The following is an 18,285-nucleotide window of genomic DNA, read 5'->3' as shown; positions in this document are numbered from 1 at the left end:
TTATTGTCTGGTTGGTCAACTCTTCTCATTTGTGTCGAGGGCTGGCTCAAACAAGAAATGGCAACAATTGAACCAATCTTGTAATGAAAAAATATAACTTAAAAGAAAAATGTATCTTCACAGGGGAAATAAGCACTATTTATGCATTCAGAGTCCCCATTAAAGGTGCAGTAGGTAAGACTTATAAAACTAACTTCCTGTCATATTTACTGAAACTGACCCTATGTTCGAGTAGAACTACATGAAGCAGGTAATTAAAAAAATTAGGCTGTAGGCACCACCTACAGCCTGTAGTGTGATTTGCAAAAATCCACCGCTCCCTGTTCAGATGCTCCAATCATGGTCAGGGGGGGGGGGGTGTCTAACTGTGTGTCAATCACTGCTCATGCACACACATTCATTCTCCCTTGTGGGGGGAGGGGCTTAGGAGACCGTATAGGGCTTTAGCGGAAAGGGGGGAGGGACTGAGAAGTTGTTGTTGTTAAATTTTTTTGGCTAAGTCCTGGATCTTTGCAATCCTACCTACAGCACCTTTAACTGACACCTGTGTCCAGTGTTCTTAAAGTTCACCATAAACGTAAATGTTACATGTTAAATGAAATGTAGGTGTGTTCTGACCTTGATAACCTCCTGCTGCCAGTGGGATTCCTGCTCCTCCTCCTGCTCCACCCACAGATACAAAAAAGCACAACAACAATGTATGAGCTATCTTGCACATGCAAAAGGGTAAACCATCCCAAAAAACATAAATATGCTAAGAAATTGCCCTTTGGATAAACTCTAGAGTGGTTTGTTAATAGCAGAAATACACGTCTAAAAGCAGAAAGCATAACAGTAATAGTCACTGCAATTTAAACCAAGTCTATAAATGTTTATAGAAAATATAGGGAACTTGCCTCCATAGGTTCCACCATAGGGATATCCACCTCTGCCTGGAGCAACACCTGCTCCTGTACCTACAGAGTAAAAGTGATTTAACAGTCCTTCATGCTGGTTTGATCCTTTCCAGCTACATCTAACTATTAGGTTGGCTTTAATGACTTCACTGCACTAGTTTTTGAGTTCAACAATCAGTCCAGTGAATTGTTTCGTAAATCATTAAACATCCTATCACCTGGGAATTTGAGGTATGATCATCACAACTCTAGATTATTAGTTTCCTGTTTTCATTTAGAACATTATAAATGCCACATTGAGTAAATCGTTCCCCCTCTGTTTCACTCTGCCTGGATTCAAAAATAGTTTTTTTATCAAATCCATGATAACATAATAAAAGTAAAGTAACGGGGGTGGTGATGGCGCAGTGGATATGACACATTCCTTTGTGAGTGGGAGATCCGGGTTTGATTCCCACTGTGATACATCAACCAATGTGTCCCTGAGCGAGACACTTAACCCATAGTTGCTCCAGAGGCCCGCGACCTCTGACATATATAGCAATTGTAAGTTGCTTTGGATAAAAGTGTCCTTCTAAATGACATGTAAAGAAAAATTTATTGTTAATTTATCTTGATAGTGTGTCTAATGTTTTAACATGTATTTTACCCCATACTGTATGTTTTGACATTAGTATTCAATGTTTCTTAGTTTGTTTTTATTTTCTACAGCACTGGCTCCTGCAGTCAACTTCCCTCTCAGGGACAATGCGATTTGTCTTAATATTTGACTGACTGAGTTGGACTAAATGAAATGCAGGAAAAACTCCTTGGATTTGGTCTCAAGTCCATCACAGGTAAAAAAGTGCAGAATAGCAAAAAAACATCAAAACTGCAAACCTGCAGATGCATCAAACTGATGACTGTTCAGTGTTGGAGGTATAATTGGGTAGAGAAAGGCCTCATGCAGCTTTTCCTTATATATTAACTGCTGCTTTTATCGATTCAAGTTGAGTCATTAACTGTCCAGACAGAATGTGCACAGTAAGATAAATACAGCCCAGTGTGTGACAGCGTGATCTATAATATTGAATAGGATCATAAAATGTTTATTGATAACATCATTAGGATGATTCTGAAATTATGTTTGCAAACATTGGGTTGCGTGTAGAAGTTGTACTTCTGTAAAGATCAGGACTTTTTAGAACAAATTAGGTTAACTGTATGCATTATTTAACACATATTCTTCAGTCACACAACTGTGCTCTTTTTCTGCTGCAGAGTCACACACAGAGGATAAGGGACATTTATTTTTACGGTAATACTAAATGTCCAGTACCTATAGGAACAATTGATTTAATGATGATATTGTGGCAATGGAATGCAAGATCAACTTAATGCATATTGAGCCACAAGCAGGATAATCTGAGAAAGGTTAGGTTGCAACATATTCATTATTGTACAAATCAATTCTGATGAATGATTTATTAGCCATCTTTACCTGGTAAGAATGGTTTAGGTGCTTTGCCACCTGTGCCAACACCAACACCTGAAAACAGCAGTGTTTGTATTATTATAGCCACTGACAGCTGTTGTATCTGTCTTTGTCTCCACCATGTGGCCAGACAAAACATAGCTTGAAGGCTAAAAACAACATTGATTTCTTAAATCAATAGAAGTTTCAATATTGGCAAACCATCAATCTGTTAACTAATTAACACAAATGAGCAGAAGACACACACACACACACACACACACACACACACACACACACACACACACACACACACACACACACACACACACACACAGAGCCCATCCAAACCGTTGAAAAAAAGCACAGCTTGTCAAAAAAAACATTAAGAGCTCACAATCAATGCATATGAAAAAAAAATAGAAAACTGATCTTACCACCAGAGGGTACTGCAATACCTGCTCCACCTGAGATATAAATAGAAAAAGGCGCTGGTCACATATATAATATCTGAATACAAGCTGTACAAAATAATAGATTGTTGAGAATTCTTTTGTATGTAAAATGAGGGATCTTTTTAAAAACATATTTATCAACACTTGTGCCAGCTGTGAAATAAAACAAAGTATCATCAAGTTATAGTACATTATATCTAATGTAAGTATAATATTCCATCAACAACAAACAACAAATAATTAAAAACAATTTTATATGTGCAACTTACCACTAGGCTGAATAATTCCACCAGAAACTGTCAAAGCAGCCAAGAATAAAAGTACATTAAAACAAGTTAACACACTACAGAATTAAATGAACTGCAAAAATATGCACTTATTTTGAACCCACCATTTGTTTTCACACCTCCAGCACAAGAGTACAAAGTGCAAAAAAAGAATAAAAAAGCAAATTCAGTCAAATTGTCTTTGAAAATATGACTGATTTCAATAATTGTGTCTGTTTGGTTTAATTACATTAATTATAATGAAATATGCAGCTGCTGTTAATGATGAAACTAGAAAAACAGAACCACATTTTGCATGTTGGAAAAGGAATGTATGGAAAAAAAACAAGCAGGAACAACGGGAACAATAGATCCTTTCAAAATAATTCAGTATATAACAAAGATGACAAGAAAATTGTGTCAAGACAGCAGACCATAGCAGCAGATGTACGACACAACAATCTACTGCAAGTTAGTGTTCTATACAGTAGCAGGGGATTCACAGTTCATATACATACATAACTTTATAAAACTGTAGATCAAATGTCACGTTATTATCATTATCAATGTTTTTTTTTTTTTATTGAAACCCTGGAAATATCACAAAAATCCCCTGCTGTAGAACTTGAACTGTAACACTAAAAGTGCAAGCATATATATTGTCAAAACAAACATTATTAGACATTTAGGAGCAATCAAATGTGGGAAAACGATTCCATCATTAATCTATTACTTCCTTCTGAATGTTTACTAAATTAATAAATTACATTTGCCATTATTCAGAAAGTGCAGCTATTATATGCATAAAAGTAATCCATCAAGCACAGTGTTAGTGTTAGTAAAAAGGAAAGGAGTGCACAAGACAAGTACTGTTGAGAAAAAGAGAAAGCCTGTGGCCACAACTAGAGTTAACAGACTAAATCTACCTCTCTTTCAGCACTACAATGCTAGTGGCATAAACACTAAATTCACTTATAAGATCATAGATCACGTGTAATGCTGAAAGAAGTGATTTAATAGTGCCTATCATTACAGTCCAAAAATAAAGCAGAATATAGGGACAGTTTTCTACAGTTGTCCAAACTCAAGTATTTGAGGAGGTGAACATCTCTTATTAAGAATTTCAAGTTCCATGCTGTCATTTCTGGCCATATAAATTTAGCATGTTCCTATATTGTATAATTAAATACATGTAGATTTAGACAAACAGATAAATATATAGCAGTGGAGGCTTCTGGTAATCCAATAAAGAACTAACCAAAAACATTAAAAGGTTCCATAGGTGGTGGGGCTACATTTTTGTTTAATTTAGATAATAGATTGTGCTTTTAAGATTTAAATCTGTAACTATTAAGATACTAAATCTAGATGCTGCTTAAAACACTGACATGCAAAACACGTGTTTGAATAATGAACAAGTGTGACTTTTGGGAGAAATACTGAGTGGACCTTTCCATACTACATCAGAGTGGAAAATACATTACAACTCAACTAATATTTGGTATAAAGTACTTTATATCAAATATTAGTTGAGTTGTAATGTATTTGTATTTGTAATGTATTATATATATATATATATATATATATATATATATATATATATATATATATATATATATATATATATATATATATATATATGTTAAATTCCACAGATTTCACTTCATGGTCAACGGTTTCATGCAAACAGGTCTTACTGGGCCGTGGGACCTCTGCGGTCTGGCCAGTTGCAGCAATAGGCGTTGGCTCTGCCAAAAGACAACAGTTTCCAATTTCATCCATTGTACTTTAAACAGGCGTAGAGTGAGAGAGACTAGAAAAGGCAAAAGCTGTGAGGTGGACTACAGTATGATACTGCCACAGCTGTGAGGCTGTAAGCTAGAGGTGGTCAATAGCTGGTAGCACTAGCAATACAAACAACATGACTCTTGTGGGCAGAAAATGGGTGGAAAAAAATGTAGAGGGGATAAATGATGGCACAGTACTAGTGCAATCACCCCAAGGTAGAGTGCAATTGCTAAATATAAGTAGAAATGGCACTTCTTCCTTTTCCTCCCATATGCTTTATAGAGCTACTGCAAAAATATACATGATGTGTAAATGTGTGTACAGTAAATGTCCTAGGAAATACAGAGTATTGGCATTTCACTGTACCTGGTTGAGGAGTTCCAGCAGGACCTGCATCCTTTGCTGTAAAAACAATAAAAATATCATTCACAATGCAAAACATATTAACAGGCTCATCTAAGAAAATAAGAAACTAGTCTAAGCTTTACCTGGCACCAAAACAGCAGAACCATCTGGGATACCACTGACACCTGTACCTGGAGTAGCTCCTGGCACGCCAAGTCCTACTCCAGTGACGCCTCCTGCGAGAGGCACACACAAGGTCAGCAAATTGATGCCACTGTTATCTGCTACATTACAATATAAACAGCTTTTGTAAAAGTTTGTCTCCAACTAAATTAAACAAATTAACAATGGCTCCAAGGTATCTGACTTTTCCCTCTTCATTGACGTTATTGTGGACTTGACCTCTTGTCTTGATGAAGAGACAACACCAACAGCACGTTAACAGCAGCAGAATCAGTTTTAAGCAATATTTTAATTGGCCTTTGCTTCTTCTACAATGTATTTATCTCTATATGATGGCTGAATATCACTGCAAAATGGCCAATCTAGATAGGTGTTTGTCAGGGACCCTATCATCTGATGTTTACTGTTATTTAAAGGAACACGCCAACTTATTGGGACTTTAGCTTATTCACCGTATCCCCTAGAGTTAGATAAGTCCATACACACCCTTCTCATCTCCGGGCATGTTGTAACTCTGTCTGACGCACCCACCGCTAGCCTAGCTTAGCACAGATCCTGGAGGTAACCGGCTCCATCTAGCCTACTGCTCCCAGTAAGTGACAAAATAACGCCAACATTTTCCTATTTACATGTTGTGATTTGTATAGTCACAGCATGTACAAATAACAAGGTCACATGAGACACAGCCATCTTCTAACCGTATACATACTGGGAACTATTGTCAGAAGGCAAAGCACTGCTACTTGGGCGGAGTGATTATTACTCCATCTCTGAGCGAACTCCAGGCGAACTCTCTGCTCCTCACCAAGGGGCTTCTCAGGTGCTGCGAGCAAATCACTCCGCCAAAGTAGCAGAAGTAGCAGTGCGTTGCCTTCTGAGAATAGTTCCGAGTATGTATACGGTTAGAAGATGGCTGTGTCTCATGTGACCTCATTTGTGAATGACAAATTAAGTAAAACAAACAATTAATTGGCATAACTTATCAGCAGATGAGAGTAGCTTCACTAACATCGTGGTGGGGTTTGCATTGACAATAACTCATGATAGGGTCATTCAAGGCAAAATTTTGACAGACGATGTTTGACAGAGCTAAGTCAGGAGAGATTCTGACTAAGAGCAATTCTAAGGTCTTTGGTGTTTTTTGCCCCCAACGTCTCCTCCCAGGCAGCGTGGCAATGGTTATGTTTAGGGTTAAGGTTAGGGTTAGCTGCCTGGAAGGTGCCGTTGGAGGCAAAAAACACCATCGAGCCAATTCTAAGCCCACATCCAATGGGGCCATTCAGGTTCAGCCGATGCCGCCTTGTGGGCCCACCACCGGCTATGCGGATGTAAGGGTCAGATGTAAGTGTGCACTAGATACATGGTATGTCTTCTTTCTGGTAGGGAAGAAGCCAGAGTTGGTGCACAGGTGCAGTGGTCCAAACTAGATATAGTTGGGTTCACCTCTCGGTTAGCACCGGCTCTTAAAGGCTTGTGTGGGCAATGGCAGAGAAACTTGGAGGGAGTTGATTGAGAGGACCTATGGTCAGGAACTTTGGGTAAGAATGAGATTGCTGATTCAGGCGGTTGAAATGAGTTATCCTCGCAGGGTGGCTGGATTCACCATTAGACGAGGCCAGGAGCTCAAATATCCCAAAAAAGCTTGGAGAAGAACCCCTACTCCTTTTGCACTAAGCTGAGGTGGTTCAGGCATCTGATAAGAATGCTTCCTGGACAGCTCTATGTGGAGATGTACAATTGGGAGTAGACCACAAGGCAGACCCAGAATATCCCATCTGGCCAGGGAATTCCTTGGGAACACCTAGGAAGGGCTGAAGGACATAGCTAGAGGGAATCACATATGGGCTACCTTACTTAGGTTGGATCGAAACTTTCAGCAGATGATTTAGGAAATAGGATTTTTTCATTCGTATAACATGACAAAAAAATCATTACAAGAGTTTCCAGGTTCTCCTTACCATATTTTGGTGGTTTTACACCATCCGGATATCCTGCATAAAAACATATCCTCATCAATAACTTTATCTTGACAAACCTTTAGTAATGACAATGGTAAAATAATAGTACTTCTACTGTCTTTTACTACACATGCACATGCAGTACCTTCAGCCCCAACCCCTGTGGGTACAACTCCTCCAGTTCCTCCTGTCCCTCCCAGTCCTCCTGTTCCTAACCCTGCTCCAGCTCCTCCTGTAACAAATAATAAAGGGAAATAGAGCAAGTTGAATCAATTGTACAATACCCTTAAATGGTGCCCGACCTATTAAAATCAGAACAAAATTAGTATGAATGTGTAGTTTATGCACCAATGAATACAATATAATATAAGGTAGGAGAAAAAATATTCATAAAAAAATTGAAAATTGAACAGTTCCTATCAGAATCAAGCTATACGTTACTGAATGTGTGATATTTGTGCTTGTGTGCTTATTTATTATACCGTATTTAGCAGCTTTTGCAGCAGCAGAGTATTGTCCACCTCCTAGTCCTGCACCAGGAAATCCTCCTGCTCCTCCAAGTCCTCCTGTTCCTAACCCTGCTCCAGCTCCTCCTGAAACTCCTAATTAAGTTTAAAAATGGTTCCCTTCCTATCAGAATTAGTTTATTCACAAGCAAATGTTTACTTTGAATGTGTAGTATTTGTGTGCTCATTTCAGCTACCGTATTTAGCAGCTTTTGCTGCAGCAGAGTATTGTCCACCTCCTAGTCCTGGTACTGCACCAGGTACTCCTCCTGCCCCTCCTAGTCCACCTGTTCCTAACCCTGCTCCAGCTCCTCCTGAAACTCCTATTCGAAGGAAATGGAGCAGGTTCCATCATTAGTTAACAGTTTAAAAAAAATCTAATACTAAGTAGTATAAGTTACAGTAAGTATTGAAACAAGAATGTGTAGTATTTATTTTTTTTAGATCTAATTTTTTTTTTCTTTTCATATTCAAACATACAAAAAAGAAGTTGACAGAACGTGCAATAGAGAGTGGGAATGGCTTTAGAGACGTATCTCTTCTGAGGAGTCCAATATGTCCTATAACATATGTTAAAGTGGATCTGCTGGTGATTTAGGTTCTTGGAACAGTGGAAAATGTCCCAAACTGTCTCCCAATTAATTGCGTTCCCCTCAGGGCTCAGCTCTCACTCCCATTTCTTTACTATTGGGAGTTCTCCCATGGATACTTGCATCAGTTTAGCATAAATCTTGGACACTAATCCTCTCACAGGAAAATCAACAAACCATTTAATGATTGGGTGCGCCTCAAGACTGTTTCCCCATGGCACTCCATAACATTTTAGGGCTGATCTTAAGCAAAGATAAACGAAGAAGGATGTCCTGGGGACCTCAAAACTAGCTCTCAAGTCTTCAAAACTCAACATACCTTTCTCACTGAATAGCTGGTCTAAAGCATAAATACCTCTGTCACTCCACTGGTTACAAGCAAAGGGTTTGTTACCAGACATTGAGTGTGCATTGTGCCATATTGGGGTAATGCCACTTTTTGGTGTAGGGGTAGTTGCTCCTCCACCTGTTTAAAGTTGGTCAATGTGTTGGCGATAATAGGGCCATAGGCTAGCATACGCTTTTTTGGACACACACCTGCAAAGGCAAGGTCTTGCAGGAGACTATATTTAAGTTGGGGAGGGCCAGGCCTCCCATGTTTGTGGTATGTTGCAGGGTAGAGTATTTTAGCCTAGGTTGTTTATTATTCCAAATATACTGCCAGATTAAGGTATTAAGTTTCTTCCAGAAATGTATTGGTGGGGGTAAGGGGATCATTGTACTTAAGAAATTCACAATGTGTAGTATTTATATAATTTTATGCTTATTTCTTCTGCGGTTTTCTCCTATTCCCAGTACTACAGCAGGTACTCCTGTACCAATCCCAGACCAAATCCTGCACTAGGCCCTTGTCCAACTGAAACACCCAAATGACTATATTAACACATGCACTCTAACCAGTGATGCTAAACATTTATATTTTTCTTCAATTAACCACATCTACCACATACGTATCTTAATCTCATTAACATATGATGTAAGGTCCAGAAAGCATAAAGATGATTCAGATGACTACTTAACTACATAGGAAAAAAAATCTTACCATATTTTGGGGGTTTCCCTCCAGCACCAGGTCCATAACCTGTTAGGAGGCAACATAATGTTTGTGAGAATTCATTAGATCATATTGAATTATCATAAAGGAAGCAAAGGCCCTTTCATTGTAAAAAACTACACAGATTTTTAAATGAAACAAACTTACCACCATAGCCGGCACCACCAGGAAGTACCTGTCCTGCTCCCCCTGGAACTCCACCTCCTCCTAAGCCTGTTCCTGGGACTCCTGTTAGGGAGTGAATAAATAACTAATCTCTCTTAAACTGTTATGAATAAAAACATTACAGTTAACAGAATGTATTTGTAAGCTGCTATTAGCATTTTAGAAAACCAAATTAAATGCATTAATGCATTTAAGGCGCAATTTTCAAAAATGTGTGATTGTTAACATTGGGTCTATGTAATATTGTGTTGTACATAAACCTCAGTGAGTAGATGAGCATCGCATATGAATAATAAGTCAGACCACACCTTATGACATGTTAATCATTACACTACGTCAAATGGTAAAGATCACAGTCTCACCATATTTAGGAGGTTTAGCACCAGCCGCCAAAGCTGCAACACAACATACCAAGAAGAGGGTAGATTAAAAAGTGATCCTTAGACTTTTGCCAAAGTAATATATTGGTATTACTCATTTAGATCAAAGGTCTGTGGGGGCATGCTTACATCCATATCCTGGAAAAAATGGGACTCTTCCAGGTACTCCTCCTTCACCTGCACCACCACTTGGAACTACTCCTGTACCACCTGGACCTTTAATGCAAAAGTTAATCATGCAATCATGCACACTCACTTAAAATACTATGTAAATACAATGGTTTTGGTCTGCAATACTTTTTCCATTTTCTTTTGCAGAAATTGAATTCCAGTTACCATATTTAGCAGCTTTAGCAGCAGCAGAGTATCCTCCACCTCCCAGTCCTCCTGTTCCTCCCAGTCCTGTTCCTCCCAGTCCTGTTCCTCCCAATCCTGCTGTTGCTCCTAGTCCCCCTGCTCCTGTGGAAGACAAATGTATTTCCACGTAAAGCTGGTGGTATGGTTTAATATAGGAAAATTGGAGTGAGTTTACTGGCAATTCAATTCAGAGTATTTAAAACAATGAACAATTAAGAATTAAGAGCAGACTTTATGATTGATACAGTTTGTACTATAAACAACCCCTGCAGCCGAAGTGAGCATTACCTCTATTTCACTGGTTTTGCATCAAAAGCGTTATCAAGCAGGCTCTATCCAAGTTGTAATGATTGGTACCAGGGGGCCTGGTTTGAGCATTGCGACCATACAAATTCATACACACACACACACACACACACACACACACACACACACACACACACACACACACACACACACACACACACACACACATCTAATTCTGGGTATAACTAGAAGACCTCTGCCTGTGACCTGAGAAGTCTGATGGGGTTGTGATCAGTGAGCAAGTCAGAGATTTACTGAGGAGCTAAACCATTAAGTGATTCATCGACTATTAGCAGAATTTTAAAGATATTTTTTTTGTTGGGCATTTAAGGCCTTTATTTTTTTTAGGACAGCTGAAGACATGAAAGGGAGAGAGTGGGGAAATGACATGCAGCAAGTGCTGTGTCGAGGAGTAAACCTCTATATATGGAAGCACGCTCTACCAGGTGAGCTACCCAGGCACACTATTAGCAGGATTTTGAAAGTGATTCTGTATTGTACCGGGAGCCAATGAAGTGATTTGAGTACCGGAGTAAGGGCTCCTGCACACTGCCTGCGTGGCGTGAGCGTGGCGGTTCTGTTGCATGTAAGTTGCGTGGTGGCTGTGTGGTGTTTTCTATGTCTTTGCACACCAGAAACGTGTCTGACGCGGCGCTGCTGCTGCTAGCCTTGCCTGTACACATGTATGTTTCCCATTGATAAAATTAAATAATAGCGTGTTCTTCAACTTTATTTTGTCAATATTTTTTGTTTGCACATATTTCGATGGGGAGAGAGTTGTGGAAATTTACTGCACTCAAGCAGTATTATACTTCATGTTAAAGTGCTCATATTATGCTCATTTTCAGGTTCATAATTGTATTTAGAGGTTATACCAGAATAGGTTTATGTGGTTTAATTTTCAGAAAACACCATATATTTGTTTTACTGCACACTGCTGCAACTCCTCTTTTCACCCTGTGTGTTGAGCTCTCTGTTTTATCTACAGAGTGAGGCATCACACTTCTGTACCATTTTTGTTGGGAGTAGCACATGCACAGTAAGTACTGCTAGCTAGTCAGAAGCAGAGTATGAGGGAGTGCCATGCTAGCAGCTAGTCGAGCATTATAACGTGTGTTACAAAGTGACGCACGTTCGTCACGGAAGTAAAGGCTGGACTACAATAGAGCTGTTTGGAGCAGTTTGTAAACAGTGTTTTCAGTTGGAGATGGTAAGTCCCTTTGGGGTGGACTTTGGGCTTTTTCCCTTTGTAAACCTATAACATGCACAAAGATATATAAAACAATAAAGGAAAGGGGAAAAGCCATAAAGCCTATATGAGCACTTTAAGAATTTTGATTACAGCAAAGACAACATCGGCAGTATTGACGTTGACAGGTGCAATATTTGAAAATTGATAATTATTATTATTTTTTAAATTACATTTATATCTGCATTTATGTCAACACCTAGAGACTTTCAAACATCAACATGTCATTTATAAATGTATTTGTGTCAAAATGACATATAAACATCTTTTCGAATTCTATTTTGCCTGGAAACGCTTCCAACACGCTTGCGTGTCACGTGAAAAATAGGCGTCGGTCCTATTTCTAGCATGCACGTGTTTTCGGTGCGGCTCGAGCCGTGCCTGAGATGTGCGTGTCATGCAGGCAGTGTGCAAGCTCAAACCTGTTAACATGAGCTGAAATAAAAACGCCACGCAACTGACATGCTCACGCCACGCAGGCAGTGTGCAGGAGCCCTAATGTGTTCAAATTTATGTGTAGGATACATGTAAGGACTCTGGCTGCTGCATTTTGAATAAGTTGAAGGCGTCCTACTGATTGTTTGGATACTGCAAATAAAGTCTTACAGTAGTCTAACCTGCGTGAGATAAATGCATGCACCAGTTTCTCAGAGTCAGTTTGAGAAATTAATGTTTTAAGTTTTGATATATGTTTTAAGTGATAAAATGCTGTTTTAGTGATATTGGGGATGTGATTTTCAAAGTTGAGATCTGTATAAAAAATAACGACATGGTTTCTGACTTGCTCACTGTATTTCAGAGCCAGTGAATCCAGGTGTGAATAAATCATGTAAAGCTAGCTGCATGGTTAAATTTAGTACATTTAAATGAATTTTCTGGCAATTAATATAGAGAAAATAGGAACAAAATGCTTTTGTGAGTACAGACAGAACCTAGTGTGGTTGTGTTACTGTAGGCAGTAGGTGCATTGTATAGTTAAAATAAATTACCACCATCACAAATAATTCAGTTTTCATTTAAGTAGCACGGATTAAATAAACATTTGATGAGTCCACAAAGTCAGCTATTCTGTAATGTACTACATGAAAGCTGACCGTGTTCACAGTTACAGACTGCCATCCTTTTTGCAGTCAAAAATATTGCCAACGCTACTGTTTTATGAAAATTGTTTAAAATGAAGATATTTAATTGGCTGTATGGAAATAAGTTCTCCATCTACATAGTATGCATAGTAGGTTTATAGCCTTTAATTAATCAGGTAATTTCATTGAGATCAGGATCTCTTTTGCAAGAGAGCAGTGTTTCCCACACATAGACTAATTTGTGGCGGTGCGCCACACAATCAACACCGGGCGTCACATATTGTGACGTTATTAATTATTTTTTTTTAAAACGCTATTTAAAACACGCAGCGTATTCGTTCAGCTGCATTTCCTTTCCCTGCTCTCCTCCGTCTCTCTGTCACTCACGCGTCTCTCTTACACACACACACACACACACACACACACACACACACACACACACACACACACACACACACACACACACACACACAGCCTCTCCCCTCCATGCACACAGCGTCTATCTCCATGAAAACGAGAGAAGACGGCTGGCGAAATTTACAAGTTCACGAAAGGTTGCTATCTCCTGAACACCTTTACACAATCACACATTTAAAAGTGTTATAAAAATATTTTATATTCGGAATACAATGTTGGAGTCCCAACCCAACTCTTATCAAACAAGCGATTGCGCCTGCTTTAGAAAGTTAACTAGTCGCAAGTTTGCAATAAAATGCAGTTGGGTTGTCGAGGTCAAAACACTATATGTAGCAGCTTTGAATCAATTCATTATCTCCTCTAAACCATCAATACAGGCAACAATTCTGTGTCCATATCATATTTTGCATCTTTGGCAGCAGCAGAATATTCTCCACCTCCTACCAGTCCTCCTGTCCCAAATTTTCCACCTGTGCCCCCCAGTCCTCCATATCCTCCTGTCCCTAATTGTCCTCCTGTGCCCCCCCCCAGTCCTCTGTATCCTCCTGTCCCTAATTGTCCTCCTGCACCGCCCAGTCCTTTACTGCACATGGCCAAGCGGGGGCAAGACAAAATTATAGCTAATACTTACTCTACATAGAGTAAGTATGTTGTACTTGGGAAGGCATAAGTATACATTTTAGAGGTCATAGCACAACATAATGTGAAAAAAGTGCATATCATAATGCCATTTATACACCATACCATATTTAGCGGCTTTGGCTGCTGGTGAATATCCACCAACCACTGGTGCACCTCCTGGAACCCCTCCTGGTACTCCTCCTGGTACTCCTCCTGGTACTCCTCCTGGAACCCCTCCTGGTACTCCTCCTGGTACCCCTCCTGGTACACCCCCTGGTACTCCTCCTGGTACCCCTCCAAGTCAATATAAATGAAGAGAGGTTCTTACTAAACTTAAGGTAATATTAAGTACTCAGGATATATGCTTTTCAGCTACTTACAGGATGAGTGAATAAATAATGAAAAAATATGTGTGACAATAGGATTTTAAATATGCTTCCATGATAAAAAAACATTAAGGTTCTAACCATATTTAGCAGCCTTGGAACCAGCTCCATATCCCGCTGTAAAATATTCAAATATAGAGAAGCATATAACATTTTTACAAAAACAAAAAATAATGCAACGGACATTTTAGTTAAGAGGTCGCCAACATGGCTACATATGTTTTGTTTTTGTTTTGCTAGATAGTATACCTCCTGTCACCAGCCCTGGATACAGTCCACCAGTGCCACCAACACCACCAACACCTGTGTACAGCATACCCAAATTCTTCAGATGTCTAAATATAAAAATGATGCCATCTAAAGCATATCACATGTAAAAACCTCTGGTGTGAGTATGGCTGAAGACTGTGGTCAAATGTGTGGCCACTCTCTCTTTCCATATTTACCATCATTATCTCCTCTAAACCATCAATACAGGCAACAATTCTGTGTCCATATCATATTTTGCAGCTTTGGCAGCAGCAGAATATTCTTCACCTCCTACCAGTCCTCCTGTCCCCAATTTTCCACCTGTGCCCCCCAGTCCTCCATATCCTCCTGTCCCTAATTGTCATCCTGTGCCCATCCAGTCCTCTGTATCCTCCTGTCCCTAATTGTCCTCCTGCACCGCCCAGTCCTTCACTGCACATGGCCAAACGGGGGCAAGACAAAACACAATTATAGCTAATACTTACTCTACATAGAATAAGTATGTTATACTTGGGAAGACATAAGTAAAAATGTTAGAGGTCATAGCACAACATAATGTTAAGTCTAAAAAAGTGCATATCATGAAGCCATTTATACACCATACCATATTTAGCTGCTTTGGCTGCTGGTGAATATCCACCAACCACTGGTGCACCTCCTGGAACCCCTCCTGGTACTCCTCCTGGTACTCCTCCTGGTACACCCCCTGGTACTCCTCCTGGTACCCCTCCTGGTACCCCTCCAAGTCAATATAAATGAAGAGGTTCTTACTAAACTTAAGGTAATATTAAGTACTCAGGATATATGCTTTTCAGCTACTCAGCTACTATAGGATGAGTGAATAGATAATGAAAAAATATGTGTGACAATATGATTTTAAATATCCTTCCATCATACAAAAAAGAATAAGGGTCTAACCATATTTAGCAGCCTTGGACCCAGCTCCATATCCCGCTGTAAAATATTAAAAGATAGAGAAGCATATAATAACATTTTTACAAAAACAAAAATATATACGTTATACGTATATACAATTTTTTTGCTAGATAGTATACCTCCTGGCACCAGCCCTGGATACAGTCCACCAGTGCCACCAACACCATCAACACCTCCATAGCCACCAACACCACCAGCACCAGCAACGCCATACCCACCAACACCTGTGTACAGCATACCCAAATTCTTCAGATATCTAAATTTAAAAATAATATAAGCCATCTAAAGCATATCACATGTAGAAACCTCTGGTGTGAGTATGGCTGAAGACTATGGTAAAATGTGTGGCCACTCTCTCGTTCCTTTTTGACCATCATTATCTCCTCTAAACCATAGGCAAAGATTTTTCACCATCCAACAGTTCTGTTTCTGGGGTGGAATTAAGTTTTCAGTCATAAGGGCGTTAACATGGCTATAGACTTTAGGTTTTGGTAGGTAACATACCTCCAGGCACCTGCCCTGGATACAGTCCACCAGTACCAGCAACACCGCCAACACCTCCAACACCTCCAACACCTCCAACACCACCCAATCCTAGAGCAGAGAGCACAGACTTTAGTAAGATACAAATATGTTCTGTTCTGATGTTACACAACTTGTATCATGTTTTTCCTGATAGAAAAACATTGTCCAGGTCATGAATGTGGTAGGCTACCATATTTAGCAGCTTTTGCCTGAGCAGGTGAGATGCCGCTGGGCCCCACTCCTGCAGAAATAAAAAATACATTTAACTATTTAAGATGATAGTGAGTCCAATAAAAGTTCAGATTTAAGCCAAGGAATGCATTGCTACAGCAGAATTATGCTTTCAGCTAAAATTTCTGGATTTTTTGTATTTCTGGTGGATACAGAAAGTCTCTCACATATTCATTGTGTTATTCATTAATTCGTTCATTGTTTCTGGTGTGGAATTAACTTTTCAGTCATGAGACTGCTAACATTGCTATAGACTTTTAGTTTTGCTAACATAACATACCTCCTGGCACCTGCCCTGGATACAGTCCACCAGTGCCAGCAACACCAGCAACTCCAGCAACACCACCAATACCGCCAGCACCACCCAATCCTAGAGCAAAGAGATCACAGACTTTAGTAAAATACAAAGATGTTCTGTACTGATGTTACACAACTTGTCATGTTTTTCCTGATAGAAATGCATTGTCCAGGTAATGAATGTGGTAGGGCTACCATATTTGGCAGCTTTAGCCTGAGCAGGTGAGATGCCCCCGGGCCCAACTCCTGCAGTAAGAAATTAATACATTAGGCATTCTTTGGTCTTTTTTACCTTGCTACTCCATATCAATTAACAGCAAATAAAAACACACACCAGTTCCTACAGGATATCCAGGCCTTGACCCAGCGTCACCATTACCAAAGCCGTAACCTGAAACATTTTAATGTGACACATCATTATTCATTGAACTGATGCCACAGTTATACCAAACATTTGCAAAACTGTTCAAAAAAGTATTTTTTACCAAAAGGTAGTTTGCCACCTCCAGGTTTTGCTCCATAGCCACCTAAAGAGAACAAAAATATTTGAGAGAATAAGGAGCCAGAATGATTCTGCACATACATGATCATATGCAACAAAGTACTTAAATAACATATCTAAAATAATTAATTTGCGACATTGCTCATTCTTTTAAATGCAGTGTAGTCCCTTTAAATGCAACAAATTGACTAGATTACTTAAAGAGAGTCCATATTCCTTTAAATTACAACCAGTTACAAACCCACCATAGAAAACCTTAGGGCGGTAGAAGTGACGGTTATCAGGCCATAAGTAAGACAACGGTAACATTGACAAAGTTCAAATAGTCGCAGTGAACATATCACATTATATGAACAGAAGAATGCAACTTCTGAATAACACAGTTACTTTATAGTTTGTGATCACACCTTGCACTTTGGGTGATTTGAGGGGGTATCCGTGGAACACTCCTGGCTGCATTGGCCCACCATACCCACGGCCTCCTGGCAACGAAGAAATACATTTAAATCCTGATCAGCTAATACCAATGATACTGACTAAAACACAAATGCATTTGTTTGTAATAAGACAATACAGCAATAATCATAAATAAAGTTACCTGGTCCTTGACCTCCTTGCCCCCCCCCTCCAACTGCAATAGAAAAATTGCATTATCCAGTTAGTCACTTAGATAATGATTGATGAAGATTATTGTTTACATGTAGATAGATAGATGGACTTTATTAATCCCAAATTGAGAAATTACTCTGTTACAAGCAACAAGTTACTAAGGACATACACACATACTCACTCACACACAAACCAAAAATACAAGAAATATACTAGAAATAATAGACAGAGTTTCAGGAATGAAACAAACACAGTAAACTGAACACTGGCCTTGAAACTAAATAAACACTGTACAATTGTGGTCTGGCAGCATTACTCTTTGGAAAAACTGCATATAGACTAATAACATTTTTGGATATATAATGTTCTTTGACAACTATGGTTATTTTAACTCAATTCATTATTTCTATCATTATGATTTTCCATGTTTCCAATTTATTAATTTATTTAGTTTTTTGCATGTGTTTTTGCAAATTGAA

At 39.1% G+C, this 18,285-nt stretch overlaps 1 protein-coding gene across 1 annotated transcript in view; it reads right to left on the bottom strand.

Annotated features, from left to right (window-relative positions):
- elna (elastin a) overlaps positions 1-18,285 on the bottom strand; it is a 55,390-nt gene that overhangs the window by 7,593 nt on the left and 29,512 nt on the right. Inside the window, exons 13-42 of the mRNA XM_078246246.1 lie at positions 17,796-17,828; positions 17,605-17,679; positions 17,181-17,222; positions 17,030-17,086; positions 16,891-16,941; positions 16,679-16,768; positions 16,358-16,408; positions 16,147-16,236; positions 15,762-15,866; positions 15,625-15,660; positions 15,311-15,445; positions 14,707-14,760; positions 14,539-14,574; positions 14,195-14,365; positions 10,376-10,498; positions 10,169-10,255; positions 10,022-10,054; positions 9,642-9,722; positions 9,483-9,521; positions 8,048-8,173; positions 7,827-7,946; positions 7,490-7,576; positions 7,345-7,377; positions 5,347-5,439; positions 5,225-5,260; positions 3,074-3,100; positions 2,787-2,816; positions 2,377-2,424; positions 897-956; positions 619-660 (exon numbers count right to left, since the gene is read on the bottom strand). Of these exons, the coding sequence (XP_078102372.1) occupies positions 619-660; positions 897-956; positions 2,377-2,424; positions 2,787-2,816; positions 3,074-3,100; positions 5,225-5,260; positions 5,347-5,439; positions 7,345-7,377; positions 7,490-7,576; positions 7,827-7,946; positions 8,048-8,173; positions 9,483-9,521; positions 9,642-9,722; positions 10,022-10,054; positions 10,169-10,255; positions 10,376-10,498; positions 14,195-14,365; positions 14,539-14,574; positions 14,707-14,760; positions 15,311-15,445; positions 15,625-15,660; positions 15,762-15,866; positions 16,147-16,236; positions 16,358-16,408; positions 16,679-16,768; positions 16,891-16,941; positions 17,030-17,086; positions 17,181-17,222; positions 17,605-17,679; positions 17,796-17,828 (2,091 nt within the window). The remainder of the gene's footprint in view (positions 1-618; positions 661-896; positions 957-2,376; positions 2,425-2,786; positions 2,817-3,073; positions 3,101-5,224; positions 5,261-5,346; positions 5,440-7,344; positions 7,378-7,489; positions 7,577-7,826; positions 7,947-8,047; positions 8,174-9,482; positions 9,522-9,641; positions 9,723-10,021; positions 10,055-10,168; positions 10,256-10,375; positions 10,499-14,194; positions 14,366-14,538; positions 14,575-14,706; positions 14,761-15,310; positions 15,446-15,624; positions 15,661-15,761; positions 15,867-16,146; positions 16,237-16,357; positions 16,409-16,678; positions 16,769-16,890; positions 16,942-17,029; positions 17,087-17,180; positions 17,223-17,604; positions 17,680-17,795; positions 17,829-18,285) is intronic.

This window comes from Sander vitreus, chromosome 3, assembly GCF_031162955.1.
Source record: "Sander vitreus isolate 19-12246 chromosome 3, sanVit1, whole genome shotgun sequence".
Lineage (NCBI taxonomy): Eukaryota > Metazoa > Chordata > Actinopteri > Perciformes > Percidae > Sander > Sander vitreus.
The sequence above is the reverse complement of the archived record's forward strand: the minus strand, read 5'-3'. Positions and strand labels throughout refer to the sequence as shown.